A 26,483-nucleotide genomic window follows, 5' to 3' on the forward strand; every position below is an offset into this window, starting at 1 on the left:
TGAGAAGAGAAGACTCCCTGGAAAAGACCCTGATGTTGGGAAAGATGGAGGGCACAAGGAGAAGGGGACAACAGAGGATGAGATGGTTGGATAGTGTTCTCGAAGCTACAAACATGAGCCTGACCAAACTGCGGGAGGCGGTGGAAGACAGGAGTGCCTGGCGTGCTCTGGTCCAGGGGGTCACGAAGAGTCGGACACGACTAAACGACTAAACAACAACAACAACCCATGGATTTGCGCCCCCTAACCTGTGGATTTGCCCTAAACCCACATGTTGCGCCCGGTGCGGCCGGCCCCCCCTGCACCCCCCACGCTACGCCACTGCCCCCTTGTGGGATGGGCCCCTTTCTGGGCTGAAGGGCCAAACTTCCGCTTGCCCTTTCCAAGCAGCCCACCCCTCTCGGTATCTCTCCGTGTGGCCCCTTGTGCTTTGCTTGTGGCCAGAGATGTCTGGGCTGGAACTCAGAGGGGCAGAAAAGAGCACCCCGCTGCCAAGGGAGCCCACCTGGCTGTGTGCCCGCTGCCCCTTCCCCCTTCCTGGCAGGGCGGAGGGCGATGGCATGCCTTGGGCACAGGGCTGCTTCGGGTGGATCTTGTGGGAACTCAGTTCTGGCCCCTCCCAGGCGGGCCCCTTGCCATTCCAAGAGAATGAGGAAGGTCTTCACGGTTCTTGAAAACTAGCACTGGCCATTGCTGTGAAATGGGCCCAGCAAAACATGGGGGTCAGCTGAGATTCCCCCGCCTGCATTCCCAGATTTGCTTGTCTCCCTCTCTAAGCAATCCTCACGCAGCTAATGGACGGATTGCGAATGGTCGTTTGCACAAGAAGCAGAACGAGATTTGCAACGCCTCTATATGAAACATGCAAATCCGCGTTTCCCGGCGGCGCCCTCCGGCCGCTAGGGGGAGCCGGCGGCCCTCCCGCCCGGCCCCTCTGGGCGCCGCCTCCGTGGCCGCTCCTTCCGCCTGGCGCGCCACGGGGTCTGCGAGCGCGCTCGGCTCTTCGGCTCCTTCCGCCTCCTCCGCCTCCTCCACCGGTTCGCTAGTTCGATCCCCGATGGCGGCGGCGGCGGGCGCCTTCCCGCGCGCCCTCTTCCCGGGCTACTTCCAGGCGGGGCCGCCCAGCCGCCGGCGCAGCGCCTCCCGGGCCAGCCCGATGGTGGCCGGATGGGGATGCTACGGGCAGGTGATGCCCGACCCCGCGGCGCCCGGGCAGGTGAGGGGGAGGGGCCAGGACGGAGGGGGAGGAGCCCAGGACAGAGGGGAGGGGCCAGGACGGAGGGGGAGGGGCCCAGGACAGAGGGGAGGGGCCGAGGACGGAGGGGAGGGGCCTGGGGAGGGGGAGGGGCCCAGGACAGAGGGGAGGGGCCAGGACGGAGGGGGAGGGGCCTGGGGAGGGGGAGGGGCCCAGGACAGAGGGGGAGGGGCCAGGAAGGAGGGGGAGGAGCCCAGGACAGGTGGGAGGGGCCAGGACGGAGGGGAGGGGCCGAGGGCGGAGAGGAGGGGCCTGGGGAGGGGGAGGGGCCCAGGACAGAGGGGAGGGGCCGAGGGCGGAGGGGGGGGCCTGGGGAGGGGGAGGGGCCCAGGACAGAGGGGGAGGGGCCAGGAAGGAGGGGAGGAGCCCAGGACAGGTGGGAGGGGCCAGGACGGAGGGGAGGGGCCGAGGGCGGAGGGGAGGGGCCTGGGAGGGGGAGGGGGAGGGGCCCAGGACAGAGGGGAGGGGCCGAGGATGGAGGGGAGGGGCCTGGGGAGGGGGAGGGGCCCAGGACAGAGGGGAGGGGCCGAGGACGGAGGGGGAGGGACCTGGGGAGGGGGAGGAAACCAGGACAGAGGGGGAGGGGCCAGGAAGGAGGGGGAGGAGCCCAGGACAGGTGGGAGGGGCCAGGACGGAGGGGAGGGGCCGAGGGCGGAGGGGAGGGGCCTGGGGAGGGGGAGGGGCCCAGGACAGAGGGGAGGGGCCGAGGACGGAGGGGGAGGGACCTGGGGAGGGGGAGGAAACCAGGACAGAGGGGGAGGGGCCAGGAAGGAGGGGGAGGAGCCCAGGACAGGTGGGAGGGGCCAGGACGGAGGGGAGGGGCCTGGGAGGGGGAGGGGCCCAGGACAGAGGGGAGGGACCGAGGACGGAGGGGAGGGGCCTGGGGAGGGGGAGGGGCCCAGGACAGAGGGGGAGGGGCCAGGAAGGAGGGGGAGGGGCCAGGAAGGAGGGGGAGGAGCCCAGGACAGGTGGGAGGGGCCAGGACGGAGGGGAGGGGCCGAGGGTGGAGGGGAGGGGCCTGGGGAGGGGGAGGGGCCAGGACAGAGGGGAGGGACCGAGGACGGAGGGGAGGGGCCTGGGGAGGGGGAGGGGCCCAGGACAGAGGGGAGGGGCCGAGGACGGAGGGGGAGGGACCTGGGGAGGGGGAGGGGCCCAGGACAGAGGGGGAGGGGCCAGGAAGGAGGGGAGGAGCCCAGGACAGGTGGGAGGGGCCAGGACGGAGGGGAGGGGCCTGGGGAGGGGGAGGGGCCCAGGACAGAGGGGAGGGGCCGAGGACGGAGGGGAGGGGCCTGGGGAGGGGGAGGGGCCCAGGACAGAGGGGAGGGGCCGAGGACGGAGGGGGAGGGACCTGGGGAGGGGGAGGGGCCCAGGACAGAGGGGGAGGGGCCAGGAAGGAGGGGAGGAGCCCAGGACAGGTGGGAGGGGCCAGGACGGAGGGGAGGGGCCTGGGGAGGGGGAGGGGCCCAGGACAGAGGGGAGGGGCCGAGGACGGAGGGGAGGGGCCTGGGGAGGGGGAGGGGCCCAGGACAGAGGGGAGGGGCCGAGGACGGAGGGGGAGGGACCTGGGGAGGGGGAGGAAACCAGGACAGAGGGGGAGGGGCCGAGGGCGGAGGGGCCAGGTGAGGGGGAGGGGCCGAGGATGGAGGGGAGGGGAGGGGTACAGGTGGGGAGGGGCGGGCACTGGGCACCCTGCCTTCCCTCTGCCTGCCTGGCTGCCGTCAGGTGTGGGCAGGGGGGACCCCCCTTCTCTTTGCCCCGCAGGACCCGCCGCGCTTCGTCCCCCGCCGCCTCCCGAAGGCCGTCGGGGAGAGATGGACGCCCAGCGAAGCCGCCCCGCTGCCCCTGACGCCGCCCAACGCCGGTGAGCGCGCCCTCAGGCAGGAGAAGCCGCGACCCTGCCAGGGGTGCCAACCTGAATCATAGAAGGGGGGTGGGCAGGTGAATAGATCACATGACATGGTGCACGCAGTCATTTCAATGGCAACGCCCATCAACTTGGGTGGGCATGTTTTATTGGGGGTGGGCAAAACCCCCTGGCCCCTCGGAGTTGGCGCCTATGGCAGAACAGGCCGCCGGATGAGGCCAACGCCCCATCTAGTCCAGCATCCTGTTGGCACAGCGGGCAAATGCCCCGAAGAACTGAGGTAGACTGCCTCTAGGCCTGGAGGCTCCCAAAGAGCATCAGAAGACGCTGGCGGCTGGATCAGGCCAGAGCGCCCGTCCTGCTCCGCAGGCGCCAAGCTGATGCCCAGGGGAAAGCAGGGGGCAGAGCACAGGCACAACTCTCCCCTCTGGTGGGTTTTCCAGAAACTTGTACTGGGAAGTTTTGCTGCCTCTGTGGAGGGAGAGCAGAGCCACTGGGGCCACCAAGAGCCTCTCCTCCTGGAATTTAGCCAGTCCTCTTTGCCAACCGTCCAGGTTGGGGCCATCCCTGCCTCCAGTGGGAGGGAGTTCCACAGTTTAGCCAGGCTCCTGTGAACTGGCCATTTGCCTTCTGGGGTGTCAGACGGAAGCCTTTGCCTGGAGACACTGGGGACCAAAGGCAGGGTGCCCAGCCTGTGCCCAAGAGGTGCCCGCTGTGCTGGTGGCAGACAGGCTCTCCTTCTCTCCCAGGCTGCAGGGTGCCCCCCGTGACTCCCCAAGACATCCTTTTGCAGGGACTGATGCTGCGCTCCTCGGAAGCCACCAACACTGGCGCTCAGGCTGCCCTGGGCTTCCCAGATCAGGTAGTCTAGAGGGGGCCACCGGAGGGGGGGGTGTTGGAGGGCATCTGTGGGGGTTGAGACCCCGGGCAAAGGCCCAGCCTGTCCCCTCTCTGCTCCCGCAGCTGGGCGCCTTCTTTGTGGACTATCCTGACGTGGCCTTTGGCACCATGGGGCAGCTCCTCCAGGACAACTTCCACCTGGGAGATGTGCCAGTCCAGGTGAGTGACCCTCCCTTGTCGCTGCCCAGAGAGTTGGGTCCTGCCCCTCTGGTGTGGGGCACAGCAAAGGGATTCTGGTGGAGGGAGGAGCCTCCTTCAGGCGGGGAGTTTGCTTTTTTGTTTGTTTGTTTGTTTGTTTCATTGATAGCCCACCTTTTAATATATGGTAATCCCCACAGAACTCTAGCCCAATGGTTGCCATTAATTTGATTTGAACTCATTTTAGAATAAATTGATTTTAGATTATTTTTGTATTATTTTACTGTTGTTAGCTGCTCTGAGCCCAGCTTTGGCTGGGGAGGGTGGGATATAAATAAAATATTATTATTATTATTATTATTATTATTATTATTATTATTATTATTATTGATTTCCCCCTCCTCTTTTAATCCTCCCAACAATAACCCAGTGAGCTGGTTGGCCTGGGCCAAGAGGCACTGACTGGCCCAAGGTTCCTTAGCTTCATGTCCAAGTGGGGGATTCGAACCCTGGTCTCCTAGTCCGACACTCTAACCACTAGACTGCAGTGCCGTCCTGACTTGAGTCATGCTTGGTTTCCCTGCTTTCTTCCTTTCCCTCCTGGCTGCCCCGTCTCTTCTCCTCCATCAGGAGGAGCAGCAGCAAGTTCTGCTGTGCGTCCTCAAACTCTCCCCACAGCCCTGCCAGGTAGGCTAGTCTGAAGGGGGGGGGGGGGGAGAGACTCTTTCCTGGGGCTTCGTCCGACCCTCTTGGCTGCTTCCATCCCCTGCAGCGGAAAAAGCGGCGCAACGTCTGCCGGGTGAGCCACCTGCTGAAGCACATCGATGCCCCTGATGCCGTGAGGTGAGTGACTCGCCTTGGTCAGAGTGGGGGGCAAAAGCGGGGCAGACGGGTCTTGGGGCTGGGGCTCTGGGTTAAACCACAGAGCCTAGGGCTTGCCGATCAGAAGGTCGGCAGTTTGAATCCCCGCAATGACGGGGTGAGCTCCCGTTGCTCGGTCCCTGCTCCTGCCAACCTAGCAGTTCAAAAGCACGTCAAAGTGCAAGTAGATAAATAGGTACCGCTCCGACGGGAAGGTAAACGGCGTTTCCGTGCGCTGCTCTGGTTCGCCAGAAGTGGCTTAGTCATGCTGGCCACATGACCCGGAAGCTGTACGCCAGCTCCCTCGGCCAGTAAAGCAAGATGAGCGCTGCAACACCAGAGTCATCCATGACTGGACCCAATGATCCCTTTACCTTTAACTTTTTAGATCAAGACCACCCCCAGAAACATCATACATACATCACAGAAAAGGCGGTCTAAAACAGAAATTTGAATACTGTTTTTCTCCTGTCCTTGTTTATCTCCTGTCTGGCAGGTTACTTGATTGGATTGCCTGGGGAGCCTGGCCAGTCTTTCGTAATGAGAAATACTTCGTTCCTGAGCCAAGTCACAGGCTCACACCCTATTCAAACACAGACATACCCTTAAGACAGGATTTGTGAAGGAAGAGACAATGGGGGGGGGGGGGGCTTTTCCATTTTCCTTTGACCTTGCAGAGAAAACATTTGGTCAGTTTGGGAATCAAAAATGGTTCCAGGTCTGTCTTCCTGTGCTGATCTCTATACGTGCTTGGTTGGTACTCTTATGAACATTGAACATATATCTAAGAACATATATCTATCCAAATTCCTATCGCACCCCACAGCTGCAGCTTCTTTGGGGGCAAGAGCATCATGCGCCTGTGCCGGGACTGGCTCTTTGAGCTGCCCCTGGCGCTGATGGCCGACTGGCTGCACGAAGACCTGGCGGAGCAGTGGAGGCGCCTTTCCTTCGACGAGACCCCAACCGGGGGGGCCTTGGCCTGGCTGCCCAGAGAGGGAAGCGGGGGGCCGTCGTCCAGGGGCTGCCTGGTGTACCCCTCCGGGGAGGCCATGAACCAGCTCTGTATCCTTTTCCAGGGGCAAGAGGTGCTTGGGTGCAGCCAGCTGGCGAGGAAGAGCTCTGGGGCTCTGACCTTAATAATAATAATAATAATAATAATAATAATAATAATAATAATAAATTTTTATTTATACCTCGCCCTTCCTGGTTCAAAAACCGGGCTCAGGGCAGCTAACAACAAATTTAAAACACTTAATTATAAAAGCAGCATAAAATACGGTATAAAGACATGAATAACAATAAAATTCAAAAATCAATTAGATAATCCCCAGGACTAGCTGGCTGAATTGGTCCTACTTGGGCCAGCGAGGAGGCCAGGGGAGAATTAGCTGTGGGGTCCCAGAGCGGGTAATCTTCATAAAAGGGGAGGGAAGGCAGGGAATTAAAACATCAGGCTGAATTCAAATTAAAGGCCAGGCGGAATAGCTCAGTCTTACAGGCCCTGCAGAAGGAGGTTAAATCCTGCAGGCCTGGTCTCATGGGTCAGAGCATTCCACCAGGTCGGAGCCATCACTGAGAAGGCCCTGGCGGAGGATAGGCTGACTTCCTTAGGGCCTGGGACCTCTAAACTATGGTTATTCATGGACCTTAAGGTCCTCTGCGGGGCAGACCAGGAGAGGCGGTCCCGTAGATACAAGGGCCCTAAGCCACAAAGGGCTTTAAAGGACCAGCACCTTGAACCTGACCCTATGCTCTTCCATGAATCTTGCATGTGGGTTTTCTGGGTGGTCTCTCTCTCCCCCCCCCCCCATCTGCCATCTTCCTCCCCCTGCCAGACCTCTCCTTCCTCTCCCTCGAGACCCCCCCCCCGTACCCCTTCCTTAGCTGCTCCTTCATCAGGCTTCCAAGACGTGGCTCTGAAGCCCACCACCAGCTGCTCCCTGAGGCCTCGAACCCGCGGCCGCCCTGCCCAGTTTGAGCTCAACGGCCGGGTCCAGCAGGTGGCAGCCGCCCAGGTGGATGGCATTGGTGAGTGAGGCGTCTGCCGGAAATCGCTGCCCTTTCTCCCCCAGTATTATTCCGAGGGTGCTAAGCCTGGTCTCTCTGCTCTGCACCCCCCATGCGCAGACTTTGTTGGGGTGCGCTCAGATTACCACTGCGGCGCATGGAAGATGAAGCCGGGAGGAGACCCCGTCCTGCTCCAGGTGGTTGGCACAGAGACCCCCTGCTCCTCCATCGCAGTCAGGTAAGAGGGAAGCAACGGGGATTTGTCTCACCATTTTATTTTATTTTAAACCTGCCCTTGTGATGTGGAGGCAGAGTCATGTTTGGGTTCAGCCTCCTCGACTCTCTGGCCCCTCTTGTTGCGTTCCAAAGGCAAGGAAGGATTGGACCCTGATTAATAAAATACACACGAGGCTTGGCCAGCAAGACTCTGGGAGGAGATGCGAATAATAATCCGTCACACCCTGGCGCAGGCCCCTTTATTAACAAAAGAACTTTTAGCACAGCGCTTGTAAGAACCAGTCAGATGTCCTCTGAGCATTTCAAAAATACGTGGGACAAAGTCAGTTCAGAGAAATCCTTGTAACTACAAAGAAACCATTTCCTACTTGAGCATGCATACAAAGGTAAAGATAAAGGGGCCCCTGACCATGAGGTCCAGTCGTGGCTGACTCTGGGGTTGCGGCGCTCATCTCACTTTACTGGCCGAGGAAGCCGGCGTACAGCTTCCGGGTCATGTGGCCAGCATGACTAAGCCGCTTCTGGCAAACCAGAGCAGTGCACGGAAACACCGTTTTCCTTCCCACCGGAGTGGTACCTATTTATCTACTTGCACTTTGACGTGCTTTCAAACTGCTAGGTTGGTAAGAGCAGGGACCGAGCAATGGGAGCTCACTCTGTTGCGGGGATTCTAACGGCCGACCTTCTGATCGGCAAGTCCTAGGCTCTGTGGTTTTTAGACCACAGTGCCACCCGTGTCCCATGCATACATAGTTCAAAGTAAATAAAATAGGAATCTAGGAGGAATGCATTTAGCAAACCCCGGAGGTCATAAACGGCAGTAAACAGGAAAGGAAGGACAGGTAGTATTTGCCATCTCCTTGTGATCTCTCTTCCTGGCCCTTAAAATCTACCTAAACTAACAAAAGCTACATCAAAGCTACCTTCTATCTTTATGGCTCCGGATGCCTGGTGAAGCAACCAGTCAGAATGCTTATACGTGCCTGTGAGGCAGAGAAAATGAACAGTAGAGAAGATGGGCAGAGATGCAGAGGCTTATGGGATTTAATCAGAAATTATTGTCAATGAACCAAGCCCAGTTAAAGCAATGCTTTCATGGCTGACACAATGGCCTTCTCCATTTTTCATAATTCCTCATAGCAATCCCACTTGACCCCCCCACCTCTCATCAAAGGGGTCTCTTCAGCTCTCCCGGGGCCATGAGACTGTTCTGTGTGTCCCTCCAACCACCCCCTGGCCCTCTCTGCATGCCCAGAACACTGGACTCATCACCCTGTTATCTAAATGAAGAAGCGCCACATTGTGAAATTCATTAAAAGATCAAACTGTTGGAAAGAAAAGAGAGAAGTATTGCCAGCCCACAGCGAATCTCCTGGGGAGGGGCGTCTGGGTGCCACCACAGAGAAGGCCCTGCTGTGCTGCGTCCCAGCCAGCGCCCCCCCCCAGTGGCCGCAGAACCCCTTTTTATGTGTATTCCTAATGCTAACCATCCCTTAAATGCTCTTTATTACTCGTGGTAAACTGATCTTAATTGATGCTTTTAATATTCCTTAGCAGTTTTATTGCAAGCCAGTCTCGTGGGGTATAAATCTTGCTACTAGATCTTGCTACTTGAGAGGCTGCAGTGGGGCAGGCCTGGGGCTGGAGCTAAGCCTGGGGAGGGGGCCAGGGGTCTCTGCATCTCCTGCTGCGCATGATGCCTCTCCTGTCTCCCTTGCAGCCCCCACCTGCCCGGCGAGCTCTCCTTCTGCACCCAGGGAGGGGCCCTCTATGCCTGGAATGTGGAGACAGGGTGAGCACTGGGGGAGGGGCTAGTAAGGGCCCCCCTCGTCTGGTATGCAGATGAAGATGGATGGGGTGGGGAGAAGACATGCTTGGCCCTGTCTCTGGAGGGGAGGCGGGCAAAGGGAGGCTTCAAAAGCCCTTGAGGATTACATTTTGGAGTGAGGAAAGGAAAGGAAAGGGAATGAGAAGTTACTTTGGAAAAGCTTTCTTCCGATTTCTGCCCCCTTGAAACAGGCAAAACAGAGAACGCTGAAATTCCTTGGGTGACTTTCTCTCCCAATAAATGAAGGGCTGTTTTTTATTTAAAAAAATTATGGAGTTGGAAGGTTCCCCAGGGGTCATCTAGTCCAGCCCCCCCCCCGCCCGCCCGCGCGCACGACGCAGGAATCTCAGCTAAAGAAGCAGTCCTGGCAGCTGGCCATTTGACCCCTGTTGAAAAACCTCCAGGGAAAGAGAGTCAGCGACTCAGCCTTCATATTTGGGGCTTCAGGTATGAATATTGTAAGAACCCGGCAATGTGATGAGATGCCCCAGGGATGCAGTTGTGCACTTCTGATCTGCAGACTCAGAGGCCTTCGAAAGGGAGACCTTCCCCCAAACACAACGGGGCGAGGCTCGTGCCGGCAGCCACGCCGGGCCCAGTCCCAGAAGCCAGCCCCTTCTCCTGCCCCCTTCCCGGAAGATTCAGGATGGATAAAATAAAGTTATTCGTGCATCACATTGGTAGACTGCGGAACTCCCTGCCACAGGAGGCAGAGATGGCCACCAGCCGGGATGGCTTTAAAAGAGGATCCTGCTGGTGGGTTTCTCACAAACATCTAGCTGGCCCCTGTGAGAACGGGTTGCTGGACTGGCCGGATCCAGCAGGCTCTGAGTATCCCCCAGAGCTGTGTTGGGCTGGCGCCCTGAGGCTGGCATGGAGTGGAGCCAGACTAGAAGAGCTGTGCCAAGCACCAGTCCGCCATGCCCTCTCCTTCTTGCCAGGCTCCAGCGGCTGCACCAGGACAGCGAGACCCTCTTCTTCCGGGACCCTTCCCCTTGGCGATGGAGCGAGTTTACTGCTCACCCGCGGGTGCTCAGCTTTGCCGACCGTACCGGCCTGGTGGGGATTGACCAGAGGGTGAGACTCTGGGGAGGGGAGGTGGTCCGGGTGGGGGGGAGCGGGGAGAGGAGATGCTGCAAGGGGGCTCCGCACTTCCTGCTGCTGCCCCACACAAGGCAGGTTCGGGGGACGAGAGGAGCCTCCAGGGGTGGTGCCAGGGGACCCTGCTCTCCTGGGGCTCAGGCTGCTCCTCTCGGTTGCCCGCAGGTGTCCTCTCAACATCGCATGGAGCTCTTCAAGGTGGGGGGCGAGGCAGACTGCCAGCGGGGGGAGCGCCTGGTCCTCTCCAAGTACCTGGGCCAGGCTGAGCCCTACCAGCACCTCGTTGCCACGCAGGTGAGTGCCAGGGCTTTCCTCATCCTCCAGAGACCGGCACAGGGGTCCTCTTGAGACTTCCCAAGCTGGGGCTGTGTGTTCATGCACTTGTGTGGAAATCATGCCTGAGGTGGAAATCATAGGGGCAAACAGGGTGGATTTGATTTAAATCTAATTGATATAAATCACATTTTAAATCACTAGTCAGTAAGATTTGGTTTAAATCACTAGTCGGTAAGACTTGAATTTAAATCATTTTTTTACAGAAAGACTCCTTCTTGCTGATATAATTTTAATATTTACAACCAGAAGAAGGTTTCATTTTTGGAATAATAAAATTTCAGAGTAGTTTTTACAATTATATTAAAAATTACTGATTTGGTTGTACTATTAGAAATACATAGACCAATAATTATGAAATTATTGTGAGGTTTAATAAGTTAAGTGTTTATATTTGGACAACTTTTCTGCTGTACTTTATTGGAAGGAGAAAAATAACAAAAAGAACAATTTATTATTTATACCTCGCCCATCTGGCTGGGTTTCCCCAGCCACTCTGGGCAGCTTCCAACCAAATATTAAAAGACAGTAATGCATCAAACATTAAAAGCTTCCCTAAACAGGGCTGCTTTCAGATAGTTGTTGTTCTCTTTGACATCTGATGGGAGGGCGTTCCACAGGGCAGGTGCCACTACCAAGAAGGCCCTCTGCCTGGTTCCCTGTAACTTCACTGTTTGCAGTAAGGGAACTGCCAGAAGGCCCTTGGCGCTGGACCTCAGCGTCCGGGCAGAATGATGGGGGTGGAGACGCTCCTTCAGGTATCCTGGGCCTTTGAGGCTGCTTAGGGCTTTCAAGGTCAGCACCAACACTTTGAATTGTGCCCAGAAACGTACTGGGAGCCAATGCAGATCTCTCAGGACCGGTGTTATGTGGTCTCGGCGGCCGCTCCCAGTCACCAGTCTACCTGCCGCGTTCTGGATTAGTTGTAGTTTCCGAGTCACCTTCAAAGGTAGCCCCACGTAGAGCACATGGCAGTAGTCCAAGCGAGAGATAACCAGAGCATGCACCACTCTGGTGAGACATAGTCTGTGGGCAGGGAGGGTCTCATCCTGCGTACCAGATGGAGCTGATAAATAGCTGCCCTGGACCCAGAATTAACCTGTGCCTCCATGGACAGCTGTGAGTCCAGAATGACTCCCAGGCTGCGCACCTGGTCCTTCAGGGGCACAGTTGCCCCTATCAGGACCAGGGAGTCCTCCACTCCGGCCCGCCTCATGTCCCCCCAAAACAGCACTTCTGTCTTGTCAGGATTCAGCCTCAAACCCTCGGGTCCCTCCCAGCTTTCCAGTTTGAGGAGTCTGTGTGCTGTGAGTGTTGCTCTCTCCTTCCGCAGTTCTCGGTCTACGTGCTGGACGAACGCTTCCCCCTGGTGCCCGCCCTCAGCTGGGAGCACATGATGCAGCGGCCGCCCATCTACGGCCTCCTCAGCCCGGCCGTCACTCCGCAGCGCAGCCACAAGCTCCTCCTCGGCTCCCACCACGACCAAGAACTCTTGCTGCTGCAGTACACAGGTGGGGGGGGGGCGAGGCAGGGGCTGGGGGGTGCAGGGAGTGGATCAGAGTACCCCCCCCCATTGGCATAGGCACTTACTGGGGTCTGAGCAGGTGGCGGCTGACCAGAGACCTTGGGGTTGTGGCGGCTAGCACAACAGAGATGCCCAAAAGCCTCTCCTGCCAGGAAGTGGGATGTTGAAAGAAGCAGAAGGATGGTGATGGCTTTAAAGGAGGAGGGGGTTTAAAAATTTGGGGTGGGAGGAGGCGGTTACTGGCCAGGGTTTCCTGGCGATGCTCCTGTGGTCAGCGATGCTTCTGGATCCCAGTTGATCCAGCGGCCAGGCCATTATGCTCTTACGCCCCCAAGTAGGATGCCACGCAGCACCGAAACTATAGAGCCCCCTCTGGCAAGGTGCCCCCCAACTTCAGTGATGCAAGATTGGGTGACCCCCCCCCCCTTTGGCCTGATCTTGCTGCTCCAGAGCTTTTCTGGTGGTGTGAATACTTGGGGGTGGCTGGCTGCGCTGGGAGACGCGGTTGTGGGCTGGGGGACTGACCCACCTCTTTCCGCAGGCGGCGCCGACACCCCTTGCCAGCTCTGGGGCCCCCCACGGAAGGTCCCTTCCATCCTCGAGAGCCTGCCCCACTTCCCTGTGCAAGTGCCCATCCGGCAGGAGGCTCTGCGCCAGCGTCTCGCCCTGCCCACTGCAGGTACGTGGGGGGGGGGGGGCTTGAGCCAGACTGGAAGCAGCTTAGACACATGCCCTCCCCCAAATTGTGAGCAAGGGCAGCTGTGCAGACCAGTCCCTTCAAAATCCGACCCAAAGGAGCGGACTTCATTGATCCATCAGAAAGCGGGGGGGGACAGGGACCAAGAGGGGACCATGTCCAGGAAAATGGTGGGATGTGTCGCGAAGAGAGAATTAGCAAGAATGTGGAAGAACAAGCCTTGCTTGAAGCAGAACCAGCGTGGCTTTTGCAAGGGGAAATCCTGTCTCATTAGCTGATGAGAATTCTTTTCAGGGTGTCCACAAGCAAGAAGAGAGAGGTGCCCCCCCCCCACCAGGGTCAAAAGCTTGCAGGGCTTAGGGAACCCAAAAAACACTGTATAGCTCAGGGAAGAACTTTTAATTAGCAATCTACCATTTGGCTTTGAAATGTCGGACTAGGGCAATTTAGCTCTCGAAATGTAGGAGCTGTTTATTTGTTTGTTTAAAAAACATTTTTATTGCTTTTCCATTTCCCCCCATTTAAACCTACTTTTGACATCCACTTTATAAATTGCTCATCTGAGCATCGACTTCCCTCCCTCCCGCTTCATGGTTTCCCAGTTTATATCTTTACATCTGAGCATTTATTAGTTTTCCCTTCTCCCTTATTCCTTCTGTTCTCTGATTTTAAGTACAGTGGTACCTCGCAAGACGAATGCCTCGCAAGACGGAAAACTCGCAAGACGAAAGGGTTTTTTGTTTTTTGAGCTGCTTCGCAAGACGGAAACGTCTTGCAAGTTTGTTTCCTTTTTCGTAAAACCGTTAATACAGTTGCGACTGGACTTCGAGGAGCAACTCATAGCACGCGGTGTGGTAGCCTTTTTTGAGGTTTTTGAAGACTTTGGTGATTTTTGAAGCTTTTCCAAAACTTTCCCGAAACCGTGCTTCGCAAGACGAAAAAATCGCAAGATAAAAAAACTCGCGGAACAAATTAATTTCGTCTTGCGAGGCACCACTGTAATAGGATAAGGGCACATATCATGAACATTACAAGCCTGCTAGTGTTGTTAATTGCTTGCAATGTTTGTCTCCCGCCAAAGATGCTGGGCTCTCCTTCCCTGGAGGTCTTTAAGCAGAGCTAGATGCCCATAGGCCAGGGGTGATTTGGTTGAGATCCCTGAATTGCCGGGGGTTGGACTAGATGACCCTTGGGGGGCCCTTCCAAGTCTTAAGATGCTGTGATTCTATGAGTGGTGTGGACAGATGCATTTGTGTGGTGTAGTGGTTAAGAGCGGTAGTCTCGAAATCTGGGGAACCGGGTTCGCTTCCCCGCTCCTCCCCATGCAGCTGCTGGCTGACCTTGGGCCAGTCACACTTCTCTGAAGTCTCTCAGCCTCACTCACCTCACAGGGAAAGGAGATTGAGAGCCGCTTGGAGACTCCTTAGGGTAGTGATAAAGCAGGATATCAAATCCAAACTCTTTGTCTCTTCTTTTGTGAAAGAAGATGCTCCGTAGCCCTGATCCCTTTTACTTTATTGTGTTATTACAGTCATAGACCAGCATAAGCAAATAAATAGAGTAACAGTATGAATCTAAGCGAATAATTATGAAATAAAAGGGAGCAACAACCAAACGTAGATTTAAACATATACATAGAAAACTTAATTAAGCATAGATAATAGGTGAGTACAAATTTATAAGAAAAATTAAAAGATCAACACAGCTGTATGGGGTGGGCTTCAGAAGTGCGGATCCAACAAGATGGGCCTTCAATTTAGGATTGAGTTGTAGCATAGACCATTCTTCATCAAATATCTATCATGGCAGCGCAAAATCTGGCGACTGAATATGTGACTTCTGGGCTCTCCTGACCCCTCGAAATGAGGGGCCGGACTCTCTGGCGCACTCTCTTTCCTCCGCCCAGTGCGCCCCCCCCCCACTGACGGTTCTCTTCCACCCCCAGGCATCGCAGCCGCCCTTGGCCAGCAGGGCCAGAGTCAGACCCTGCTGGTCTTCCAGCTCTCTGAGGCCGGCGATCTCTTCTACCAGCCCTTGCTCCACCAGGAGGAGGACAAGGAGGAGGAGGAAGAAGAAGGAGCCTCCGAGGGGCCACAGCCGGCCCCCGAAGTCCCGCAGGAGGAGGAAGAGGAAGATGCCCCCCGAGGCCCTGACGAAGCAGCGAGACCCCGCGAAGGCTCCCCTCCGCCACCTGCCGCGCCCGCAGCAGCCCTCGCCCCCCCTGTGGCCGCCCCCTCCGCTTACCAGCGCTGGATCAGGGCCTTCCGGAAGGCCTGGAAGCGTCTCCCCGAGGCAGCCCAGGGCCGGGCGCGGCTGCCGGCCATCCTCAGCCAGAGCCGCCTCTTCGCTCGCCGGGAGCTGCGGGAGCCGGCCGGGGATCAGGCCCCCTCCTACGGGGAGGCCCGGCAGCGCCTGCGCCAGACCATGCGGGAGAAGCGGGCCGTGTGCCCCCGGGAGCCGGCTGGCAGGGCCCCCTCGCCCCCGGGGCTGGAGCAGGAGGGCCCCCCGGGGGAGCTGGGCCAGCGCCTGGCCGCCTCCTGGGCGGGCGGCTGGGCCGACTGGTGGCAGGAGAAGCTGGGCGCCACCAAGGCGCAGAAGCAGCGGGCGCTGAGGGAGCAGCGGCGGAGGCGCAAGAGGGCGAGGGGAACCCCTAGCCTCTCAGGGAGCTTCACCTCCACCACCAGCTACCAGTCGGACGCCAGCGACTCCTCCTGGTGGGCAGCCAGCAGCCAGACCCCCAGCGAGGCCCCCACCGACTCAGAAAGCCTCCACTCTCTGGCCTCTGCCACCATGAAAGCCCCCTGCCTGGCACCCGAGTCTCGCGTCTCTGTTCCCTGCTCCCCGACTGCTTCCCAGGGCCCCCCGCCCGACTCCCAGGGCCCCCGTGACGCTTCCCAGGGCTCCCCCTCGTCCTCGCAGCTGCTCTCGTCCCAGACCCTCTCCACCCGCGGGATCCCCAAGGAGCGCCGCCACACCCTCCGCAACTACCTGGCCATCTTTGACGAGCCTGACGAGCCCCCGGCTGAGCTGCCAGCCAGCCAGGCCTCCAGCCGCGGGAGCCAGCGCCCCCTCCCCTCTTCCCAGGGCTCCCAGGGACCCCGCAAGAGACCCCGCATGGGCTTCTGAGCCCCCTCCTCCCCGTCAATGGAATAAAGCTGTCGTGGCTGTCGGACTTGCGCCACGACCGAGCTCCTCCTCCTCCGGTCGAGTCCTTCGGAATCTCCCCCGACGATGATTAACGACCTGAGCCTTTGATGAGGCTCCAAGCACGTCCCCCCATTACGCAGAGTGTCCAGCACGCAGGGAAGGAGCCGAGACAATATGAGCTACATTGCAAAGAGATTTATTCCTAACTACGCAGACAGAAAAGAAATAGACATGCTCTCTCTGTGAAAGCAGAGAACCAACCGAACAGCAAAGGAACAGGAAACAGTGACATCCCATCCGTCTTCTGTGAGACTTCCAACAGCCTGGAATCCCTGTCCTGTGACTCCAAGCAACTGCACAGTGGCAACACACAGAAACCTAACAGTGGCTTCCCGCCTCCTCCTCACGGGAGTCTCATCCTGGGGTGGGGTGGGGCCTCCTGTCTCCCCACCCCAGTGGGCTGGGCCCACAACCTGCCTCCTCTGCCCTTTCCTTTTTTATATACCGTATATACTCAAGTATAAGCCGACCCAAATATAAGCCGAGGCACCTAATTTTACCACAAAAAACTGGGAAAACCTATTGACTCGAGTATAAGCCGGTTCACCACACCAGAGGCTGGTGGCAGCGGCAGCGGCGGAGGAAGGAGCAGCCTGAAAGGACCCTCACTCGAGTATAAGCCGAGGGGGACTTTTTCAGCATTAAAAATGTGCTGAAAAGGTCGGCTTATACTTGAGTATATAAGGTATATAATATTTTATTTAGTTTCCATTTTATAACCTGTTAATATATTCTTATTTTTTGCTCCTATGAGCTGGTCGACTCCCCTCCTGCCTTAATTCTGCCTTCCTCAACCTCGGCCCTCCAGATGTTTTTGGCCTACAACTCCCATGATCCCTCGCTAGCAGGACCAGTGGTCAGGGATGATGGGGATTGTAGTCTCAAAACATCTGGAGGGCTGAGGCTGAGGAAGCCTGGCTTAATTCTTCACTGTATCATCACATTTGTACCTCTTCCTGTTTACATTTCATCCATTTCAATTATTACGTTTTCAAATAAATATAAAAAGGGATGAATCATCAACATTGCAAGTCGTCTTCAGTCAGTCCTGCTGGTGGTGTTAATTCTTTGCAACTGCCTTTTTGGAAAGCTTGATCACGCTGGTTTCGGATTTTCCCCGTCAGCTTCGCCAGTTCTGCATATTCCATCATCTTCACCTGCCACTCTTCTTTCGTTGGCAATTCCTGTTGCTTCCATACAACTGATTTCATAATGAAATGATTTTTTAATGTTGTATTATTTTACTGTTGTCAGCTGCTCTGAGCCCGGCTTCGGCTGGGGAGGGCGGGATATAAATAAAATTTTATTATTTATTATTATTCTAAACAATTCCTCTGCCCTTTCCAGCCTTTCCTCCGGGGGGTTGGACTAGATGACCCTCAGGGTCCCTTCCAACTGTACAGCTCTCTGCTTCCATGGGCTGCTGCCTCCACCTGGCTCTGCCCTTTAAAAAAACCTTTCATTTATGGGGGCCGGGGGGGGGCTGGTCCACTTAGGGGGCCCCAGAGTGCTGCGAAGGGATGCAGGATTTGACACCCCCTTCAAAGCAGGTCTTTCCAGGGTTGGGGGTTGGGGGAAGCGGCTCCCACCTTCATTTCCTCTCCACCAACCTCCCCCTCCCCGTGGCTTGGGCTGTGTAATGCTGGTGCATCAGGAGAGCTGCCGGATCAGGGCCAAGGGGACTTACCTTTCCTCCTTCCCAGTGGCCCTCGTCTACAGATAGACTGCTTCTGGAGCTGGAGGTTCCTTAATGTAGGATGAGCCTGCTTGCTGGATCAGGACGGGGGTGGGCAATAAGTCCAGCCCCCTCTTCTCGCTCCGGCCAGCCAGTTGCCCCAAGGGGGGGGGGGGAGCCCTGCAAGGAGGATCCGAGCACAGGAACAACCCTCCCCCCTCCTGAGGTTTCCAGCAACTGGAATTCAGAAGCATTGCTGCCTGTGACAGAAACGGGAAGTTTTCAGTGTTTGATATTTTATTGCTTTATTATGAATAATAATAATCTTCTGTTGGGAGCCTCCCAGAGTGGCTGGGGAAACCCTGCCAGATGGGCTGGGTATTGACGCGCAGCGTAAGTGAATAATGCAGAGTTTGAAAGAATATGAGCTTGACTGAGTTAAAATAAACTTCTTCATAAACAACATGGTTCCAAACTTCTTCAACAACATGGTTCCAAACAGTTTGACTGAGATTACTTATGGCTCACAACTGAGGCAGACTGACTCTGAAATCTTACAGAAAACAGAGAGAGAAAATGACTGCTAAGTATAAATAAAATTATTATTATTATTATTATTATTATTATTATTATTATTATTATTATTATTATTAGACACAGCAGAGCCGCAGTGGCTGGTAGCCCTCGAGAGCCCTCTCCTCCACCAGTCCTCTCTTAAAGCCATCCAAGGCCCTCAGTGCCAGATTTACGTATAAGCTACACAAGCTCTAGCTTGGGGCCCCACTCTCTTGGGGCCCCCAAAAAAATTAAAGGGGAAAAAACCTGGATGTACATTTCCAAAATATAAGATAAAAAACAAATAAAACCTACATACAGCAACGGTGTTTTGTGTTGTGTAGGCACCTATGATGTAAGTCCTGGGCCCCGCCTGCTAGCCTGCTCCCCAAAATATCACCGCTTTGCTCCTTTCTATATATAGGGTGCCTACATTCTGCATGTGCAAATGACTTTAGGTCCATAAATTGCTATATAGCCTATAGTCAACACACAAAACAGCGACCATTTGTTGTTGACAAAGGGCAGCTGGACATAGAAAGGGCCCCATTCCCTTCAGGAGCTGAGGGCCTCCTCCAACCTCAATCCGGCCCTGCCCTGACTGCCTCCTGTGCAGGGAGTTCCGCAGGTTAACTCTGCGCCTCCTGCAGAGGTCTCGGGCCAGCGAAGGGTTAAGGACGGGGCGGGAGGACCCAGGCGTCCGAGGGGCGGGGCTCCGGCAGCCGAGCGGGCATGGCGGCGGGGGCGGCGGCGCTGGCGCGGGGGGCGCTCCGACGAGGGCTGCTTGGTCGGCTGCAGCAGGTAGGGGGGCGCCGGACGCCTGGGTCCTCCTCCCGCCCCGTCGGGGCTCTCTCTCCTCCCCCCGCCGCGCCCCCTGGGTCTGTCCTCCCGGGCGGAGGGGGGCAGCAAGGTCGCCCCGTCCCGGCAGCCGGGGGTCCCAGACCTGGGGGGGGAGAGAGACCCTCCTCACTTGGGGGGCGACGTGGGTGGTCTGCCTTTCACTCTCCGCGGGAAGCGTCTCTAACTCTCTCTCTCCCCCCCCCCCCGAGGGAGACCTGGGCAGCTGCAGCGCCTCCAGCGGCGGACGGGAGGGGGCGCGCACGGGCACGCGCGCGGGGAAGCGGGGGCGCGCGAGGCTCATTTGTTGCATCTCTCTCCTGCAAGGAGTGCAAGGCGACCTGGGTGGTCCTCTTCCTCTTCCTCTTCCTCTTCCTCTTCCTCTTCCTCCTCTTCCCCAGTTTATCCTCACAACAGTCCTGCGAGGTAGGCTCGCTCCCAGCCCGCCCCTCTCGTCCGCACAACAACCCTGCGAGGCAGAGCTGTCAACTTTCCCCCTTTTTTATTTTTAAAATATTTTGTATTAAATTTAATATATAAATTATAGTACAAACCACAATATTTCATCACCTATACAATCTTTTTTTTGGACTTCCATCAGCACCTCTGATGATCCACCATTTTCACCACTTCTTACGCATTTATTAAGTTCATATTGCCTTTAATTATCTTTTTTTATTTTTTAATAATTTTTTATTGAGGTTTTCAAAGTATTACAAAAAGAAAAAAGAAAAAGAAAAAAATACAAAGTAAAAACAAAAAAAATTCCTTCCAGTAGCACCTTAGACCAACTAAGTTAGTTCTTGGTATGAGCTTTCGTGTGCATGCACACTTCTTCAGATACACTGAAACAGAAGTTGTCAGATCCTTCCTTCAGCAACTTCTGTTTCAGTGTATCTGAAGAAGTGTGCATGCACACGAAAGCTCATACCAAGAACTAACTTAGTTGGTCTCTAAGGTGCTACTGGAAGGAATTTTTTTTGTTTTGACTATGGCAGACCAACACGGCTACCCATCTGCAAAGTAAAAACAGTTAAAAACAATTCAATCTTTCCGTGTCTTATCTTTCATTTGCCTGTTCCCCGGACCTCCTCACACCTCCCTTTTTTGCATTCCAGTTCAATTAGTTGGTTCAGCAAATCCTTTCCCTCTTTGTTTTTATCCTAATCTTTAATCTTAATATATTGTAACTTTAGACTATCCCCTGTTCACAATCCATTTTTGCACATCTTTTTAACATTACTGCTGAAAACCACTTTACTTCAATCCAACATTATTCTAACATTCATTAATTTTGCAGTATTTCTGTAAATAGTCTTTAAATTTCTTCCAATCTTCTTCCACCGACTCTTCTCCCTGGTCTCAGATTATCTTAACTAATCATCCTCCCTTTATCCATTTTTGCAATACTTCCAATAATTCTCCTCACAAAACCTCTTGCAAACCTACAAACGTGGTCTGATCATCACAGTTACTTTTCAAACAGTCTGTAATTTAACTCCAGTCTTCTGTGAATTTCTGGCCCTGCAGATTTCGAATCCTTCCTGTTAGTTTATCTAGCTCTGCATAGTCCATTAATTTCATCCTCCATTCTTCTTTTGTCAGTAATTCTTCTTGCTTCCATTTTTGTGCCAATAATATTCTTGCTGCTGTTGTTGCATAAAAAACAACTTACATTCTTTACCCTTTTTTTAAGGGAAATTCCCTTATTCCAAATAGGACTCCTCGCAAGAAAAGGGAAAAGTTGACAGCTATCCTGCGAGGTGGGCTAGGCGAGAGGAAGCACCTCCCCCCGCCCAAGTCGCCCCGTCAGCCTCCTGGCCATGGGGGGGATCTGCACCCTGGTCCGTCGCTCTAACCACTAGGCCACTGCTGCCCCACGTGGAAAAGCAGTTTGGGCTGCGGGGTTCTGGCTGGGGGTCTCACCCAGCCCCTGTCTGGAAGGAGGGTCTTCAGGGAGTGAGCCCAGGCCCCTCTGCATGGAAAGCAGGTGTCCCCCCCCCCCAAAGGACCTCTTAGAGCTGGGAAAGGCTCAGAAAAGGCAACAAAACTACTGTGACAGAGTGGATATGATTTAAATCAAATCGGTTTAAATCACGATTTAAATCACTAGTCGGTAAGACTTGATTTCAATAATTTTTTTACAGAAAGACTCCTTATTGCTGGTATAATCTTAATATTTACAACCAGATGAAGGTTTCCTTTTTGAAATAATAAAATTTCAGAGTAGTTTTTACAGTTATATCAAAAATTACTGATTTGGTTGTACTATTAGAAATTCATAGACCGATAATTATGAAATTATTGTGAGGTTTAATAAGTTTCTGCTGTACTTAAAAAAACATCTTTAGACCCAGCCAATTTGGCCAACTATCGCCCAGTCTCAAATTTACCATTCTTGGGCAAGGTGATTGAGCGGGTGGTTGCCAGACAACTCCAAGCACGCCTGGAGGATGCGGACCATTTGGATCCCTTCCAATCGGGATTCAGGTCTCACCATGGGACTGAAACTGCCTTGGTCGCGCTGGTTGATGATCTCCGGCGGGCTAGGGACAAAGGTGAGAGCTGTTTCCTAGTTCTGCTGGATCTCTCAGCGGCCTTTGACACCATCGACCATAACATCCTTCTGGACCGTCTTCAGGGGCTGGGAGCTGGGGGCACTGTTATACGGTGGTTCCGCTCCTTTCTCCTGGGCCGTGTCCAGAAAGTGGTGGTGGGGGATGAGTGTTCAGACCCCTGGGCTCTCACTTGTGGGGTGCCTCAGGGTTCCGTCCTCTCCCCCATGCTTTTTAATATCTATATGAAGCCGCTGGGAGAGATCATCAGGGGGTTTGGGCTGGGTGTTCATCAGTATGCAGATGACACCCAGCTCTACCTCTCCTTTAAATCAGAACCAGTGAAGGCGGTGAAGGTCCTGTGTGAGTGCCTGGAGGCGGTTGGAGGATGGATGGCGGCTAACAGACTGAGGTTGAATCCTGACAAGACAGAAGTACTGTTTTTGGGGGACAGGGGGCGGGCAGGTGTGGGGGATTCCCTGGTCCTGAATGGGGTAACTGTGCCCCTGAAGGACCAGGTGCGCAGCCTGGGAGTCATTTTGGACTCACAGCTGTCCATGGAGGCACAGGTTAATTCTGTGTCCAGGGCAGCTGTCTACCAGCTCCACCTGGTACGCAGGCTAAGACCCTACCTGCCCGCAGACTGTCTTGCCAGAGTGGTGCATGCTCTAGTTATCTCCCGCTTGGACTACTGCAACGCGCTCTACGTGAGGCTACCTTTGAAGGTGACCTGGAAACTGCAATTAATCCAGAATGCGGCCGCTAGACTGGTGACTGGGAGTGGCTGCCGGGACCACATAACAATTCAAAGTGTTGGTGCTGACCTTTAAAGCCCTAAACGGCCTCGGTCCAGTATATCTGAAGGAGCGTCTCCACCCCCATCGTTCAGCCTGGACACTGAGATCCAGCGCCGAGGGCCTTCTGGTGGTTCCCTCATTGCGAGAAGTAAGGTTACAGGGAACCAGGCAGAGGGCCTTCTCGGTAGTGGCTCCTGCCCTGTGGAACGCCCTCCCAGCAGATGTCAAAGCAATAAACAACTATTTTACTTTTAAAAGTCATCTGAAGGCAGCCCTCTTTAGGGAAGTTTTTAATGTTTGATGCTGTACTGTTTTTAATATTCAGTTGGAAGCCGCCCAGAGTGGCTGGGGAAACCCAGCCAGATGGGCGGGGTATAAATAATAAATTATTATTATTATTATTATTATTATTATTATTATTATTATTATTATTATTATTATTACTTTATCCGAAGGAGAAAAATAATCAAGTCCTTAATAGCAATTTAAATAATATATTTAACTAAAACAATAACATTATAGCAGATGTATCCACGTTTGTTAACTGATGTGGTTAAACAATTTTTAAAAAACAACAACAACCTTCGACTGAGTCTTAGCACACATGAAAAACTTAAAACAAATCCTTATTTCCTGGTGAATAGCCTTTGGACTATAATGTAACTGAAATAGAAAATCTTTGGAAAGTTTTTTCCTCCAAAAGCATTTTATTTTAAAAATCCAATTTACGGTAAATTTTAAATATCCATTTTTTTAAAAAAAATCATTTTGATCCATCCTGTGCTGTGCAGAGTGGTGGTGGTGGGAGGCTAGACTGAGAATGTGGGGTGCTCCCCCTCCGCCAGGTCGAGAGGGGCTCAGATGGCTCCCCCCCCAGCCTCCCTAGCCCTTAGCAGGAAGGCTTGGCGCTGCCCACCCTCCAGAGACTGGCAAGGTCTTTGCCCATGGCAGCTGATGCCCCCTGTCTGCCTGCAGCCGAGGGCGTTTGTGGCCACCCAAGGGCCCCCCGGCGGGGAGGTGGAGAAGGCCCAGCGAGCGGCCGAGGGGTCCGGCCCCACCATCTTCAGCAAGATCCTGGACGGCTCCATCCCTGCCAACATCATCTACAAGGACGACCAGGTGGGTACTGGGGGGCGGGCAGGGGCTGGGATTGTGCCAGGCTGGCGTGCCACAACCATTTTTTCCTCTTTCTCTCTCTCTCTTTTTGAAATATTTTTTATTGGTTTTTACAAGAACCAATTTAAAATAATGAAAATGAATTTTTTTTTACCATATCCACATATGAGATTCTCTGAATCTCGTGACTCCCCCCCCCCCCCGTCCCCTTAAAATACTTTTTCTAAGACTACATATCATTACATTCTCCGCAGTTTTTATCTCTCTAAATTATCCATGTCTTTCATTTCTTTACAAGTTATTTTATTTTTAATATAATATTTATTAAATTTCTATTTTGTATTAATTAAATACATTCTTATTTTTCCACGTTCGTATTTGCTCAAATGAGCTGTCGACCTCCTTCCCTCCCACCTCATGGTTACCTTAATTCTTTTATACATCATAGCATTTGTACTTTTTCCTGTTTACATTTCGTCCATATCAGTTGTCATATTTTGAAATAAATATGTAAAAACGTTCCAAAAAGAGTGGGTTAAATTCATACAACATTTGAAGGACAATTGCAAGCAATTAACAACACTAGCAGGAATGACTTAAGAAGACTTGTAAAGTTTCTGGTAGATACCTTTTTACAAGTTATTTTTAAAGTGCAGCTCATGTTTTTATTTGTTTACAATGGTCTCCTAAATAAGTTATGAATTTTTGCCCATTCTTTTTTAAAGTCTTTATCTTCTTGAATCTTGAGTTTCCCGGTCACTTTTGCCATTTCAGCATAGTCCAGCAGTTTGGTAGAACCATTTTTTTCCAAGTTGCCCAGCTGCGCACTCTGAACATTCAAAAAAATACTAATACTAATACTAATTAGTACCCAGCCAGATGGGTGGGATATAAATAATAAATTATTATACTAATACTAATAATATATTTATACCCAGCCACTCTGGGTGGCTTCCAACAAAAGTTTAAAAATACATTAATGTCAGGGCACCTTTCTCTGCCCCTCTGGGGTCAGGCAAAGGAGGCCTGGCACCGGGCGCTTGAGGGTCCTGGGCACCCCCTCCCTCCCGCCCACGGGGCTCCTGACTCTGCCCCTCCCTTCTCCGCAGTGCGTGGCCTTCCGAGACGTGGCCCCCCAGGCTCCGGTGCACTTCCTGGTGATCCCCCGGCGCCCCATCCCCCGCATCAGCCGCGTGGCAGAGAGCGATGCCCAGGTGAGCGAGGGCAAGGCCAAGGGCACCCCGGTTCTGCCCCAAGGGGGGTGGGCCAGCCCTGCTCAAAGGGGGAAGAGGATCAATAGGGAACTGGCGTTCAGAGATCGGGGGGGGGGGCAGAAACCATCAACCGTGGCACAGAAGAACTTTGCTTCAGGATGAGAACAGAAATCACGCAGCAGAGGCGCGGCGGCAGCGGGAGGCCCCATTATCTAAAGTGGTATCTCAGGTTAAGAACAGTTTCAGGTTAAGAACGGGCCTCCAGAACAAATTAAGTTCTTAGCCTGAGGTACCACTGTATATATAAATATTTTATATATATATAAAATAAAAATCAAGAAATAATCAGAATAAGAATCTGCCTGCAACGCAGAGGGAGGGTGGGGGTCCCCGCCTGGCCCTGTGGGTCTCAGAGTCACGCCTTGACCCCTTCCCCTCCCCTGTCCCCAGCTCCTGGGCCACCTGTTGCTGGTGGCCAGCAAGACAGCGAAGGCCGAGGGCCTGGAGGATGGCTACCGGGTGGGTGAGTAGCAGCCCAGAGCGCCAACCCCCTGCCCCCCACCCTGCGAAATCCTGCCCCTCTGCCCTGGGCTAGAGAAGGGGTTTGGTCTGCCCTGGAGGCTGGCGGGAATCCTGTGTGTATCCCTCTGGGTGGAGACTCTCTGGGACGTTGTCCTCCCGTTACCCCAAGATGCCTGACCCCGTTGGAGTCCGGGAAGGGGCGCTGTGCCCCTCTGAATGCCTCTTGAGGGGGGCACCATCCCCCTGGAACAACCCTCGCTGGCAGCCCCAGCCCCCCTCCTCCTTTCACCTGGGTGGCCACTGCATGCTGCCCTCTCTGCACAGCAGCCCTGCGAGGCACAGAGAGAGGGCCTGGCTATCCTGCCCCCCAAGTCGCCCCTCTGGAGCCAGATTGTGGGGCCCTCTCCCTCCTCCTGGGCTGGGGCCCTTGCCTTGGGCCCTGGGGCCCTTCTCCCCTGCGCTCTCCCTGCAGCATCAGAGACCCCCCCCAAATCATTCTTCTGCCCTTTCTTCTCTTCCAGTGATCAACGACGGGAAGCAGGGGGCCCAGTCCGTCTACCACCTCCACCTCCACGTGCTGGGCGGGCGTCAGATGGGCTGGCCCCCCGGCTGAGCCCCCAGACCCTCAGCTGGGCCCCAAGGGAGCCACCCTGGAATAAACGCAACAGCAGCCCAGTCGGCGTGGTCTTTGCTTCGTGTGGGTCCTGGGGGCGCCTCCTTTCCCCCTTTTAGGGACGGGTCCTTCTCCCTAGGGCAGCTGGGGCTTCATCTGGCCCACAGCTCCTGCTCTTCCCCCCAGAGAAGGGTGCAGAATCAGATAATGATGGCGCTGTGGAGTTGGGAGGGACCCTCGAAGGTCCTCAGTCCAACCCCCAGGGATGTGGGAAGCGGGACTTAACACACTTTCCCTGCTGCAGGAGACCCTTTGCCCGGATCTGATCCCACAGAGACTCTGAGCTTAGGGGCGTTTATTGCAAGAATTGCATGCTGAATAGGAAAGATCCCCTCTTGCACTTGTTATAAGAAAAACCTGCTCCTTTTCCCATCATGGGGTATTCCAGAGCCCATATAGAGTCCTTAAGTGGGTTCCCTATTGGTAGGAGAAAATAACAGAGGCCAACCAGAGAATATTGAGAAGCAAAGCAGGTAGTAAGCCTGATCTTTATTAAACTGTTGCAACAAGGCCCCAATCCCCACACGCAGGAGGGAGGAGGAACCCAGAACACTGGTGTGCAAGCCTTTATATAGATTTTTGA

General features: G+C 54.5%; 2 protein-coding genes and 1 long non-coding RNA gene across 6 annotated transcripts; 2 read left to right on the forward strand and 1 right to left on the reverse strand.

The window, feature by feature from the left end:
- The first annotated feature begins 1,046 nt into the window (after positions 1-1,046).
- Positions 1,047-16,979, forward strand: TAF1C (TATA-box binding protein associated factor, RNA polymerase I subunit C). 4 transcript variants are annotated; one of them, XM_028748221.2, is made up of 15 exons: positions 1,047-1,216; positions 3,017-3,116; positions 3,869-3,981; positions 4,083-4,178; positions 4,788-4,844; positions 4,930-5,000; positions 5,845-6,083; positions 6,921-7,049; positions 7,149-7,266; positions 8,986-9,057; positions 10,035-10,170; positions 10,360-10,488; positions 11,861-12,038; positions 12,594-12,731; positions 14,695-16,979. In XM_028748221.2, exons 1-15 carry the CDS (start codon positions 1,058-1,060, stop codon positions 15,873-15,875), a joined length of 2,916 nt encoding a protein of 971 aa, XP_028604054.2. In that variant the 5' UTR covers positions 1,047-1,057; the 3' UTR covers positions 15,876-16,979. The 4 variants fall into 4 exon arrangements, with proteins under 4 accessions (XP_028604054.2, XP_028604057.2, XP_028604056.2 ...); XM_028748224.2 differs by lacking the exon at positions 8,986-9,057; XM_028748223.2 differs by lacking the exon at positions 4,788-4,844.
- LOC144329248 (uncharacterized) lies at positions 16,077-19,228 on the reverse strand. The gene is made up of 3 exons (XR_013394739.1): positions 19,157-19,228; positions 17,644-17,891; positions 16,077-17,231 (listed from the first exon to the last, which is right to left on the reverse strand). It is a non-coding gene; the product is annotated as an uncharacterized LOC144329248 (long non-coding RNA).
- Positions 18,884-25,902, forward strand: HINT2 (histidine triad nucleotide binding protein 2). The gene is made up of 5 exons (XM_028749239.2): positions 18,884-18,987; positions 23,351-23,494; positions 24,601-24,705; positions 25,156-25,228; positions 25,749-25,902. The coding sequence occupies exons 1-5, from the start codon at positions 18,919-18,921 to the stop codon at positions 25,838-25,840; spliced, it is 483 nt and encodes a 160-aa protein (XP_028605072.2). The 5' UTR covers positions 18,884-18,918; the 3' UTR covers positions 25,841-25,902.
- The last annotated feature ends 581 nt before the right edge of the window (positions 25,903-26,483 follow it).

The sequence above is a fragment of the Podarcis muralis genome, chromosome 11, assembly GCF_964188315.1.
Source record: "Podarcis muralis chromosome 11, rPodMur119.hap1.1, whole genome shotgun sequence".
In the NCBI taxonomy this organism is placed as follows: domain Eukaryota; kingdom Metazoa; phylum Chordata; class Lepidosauria; order Squamata; family Lacertidae; genus Podarcis; species Podarcis muralis.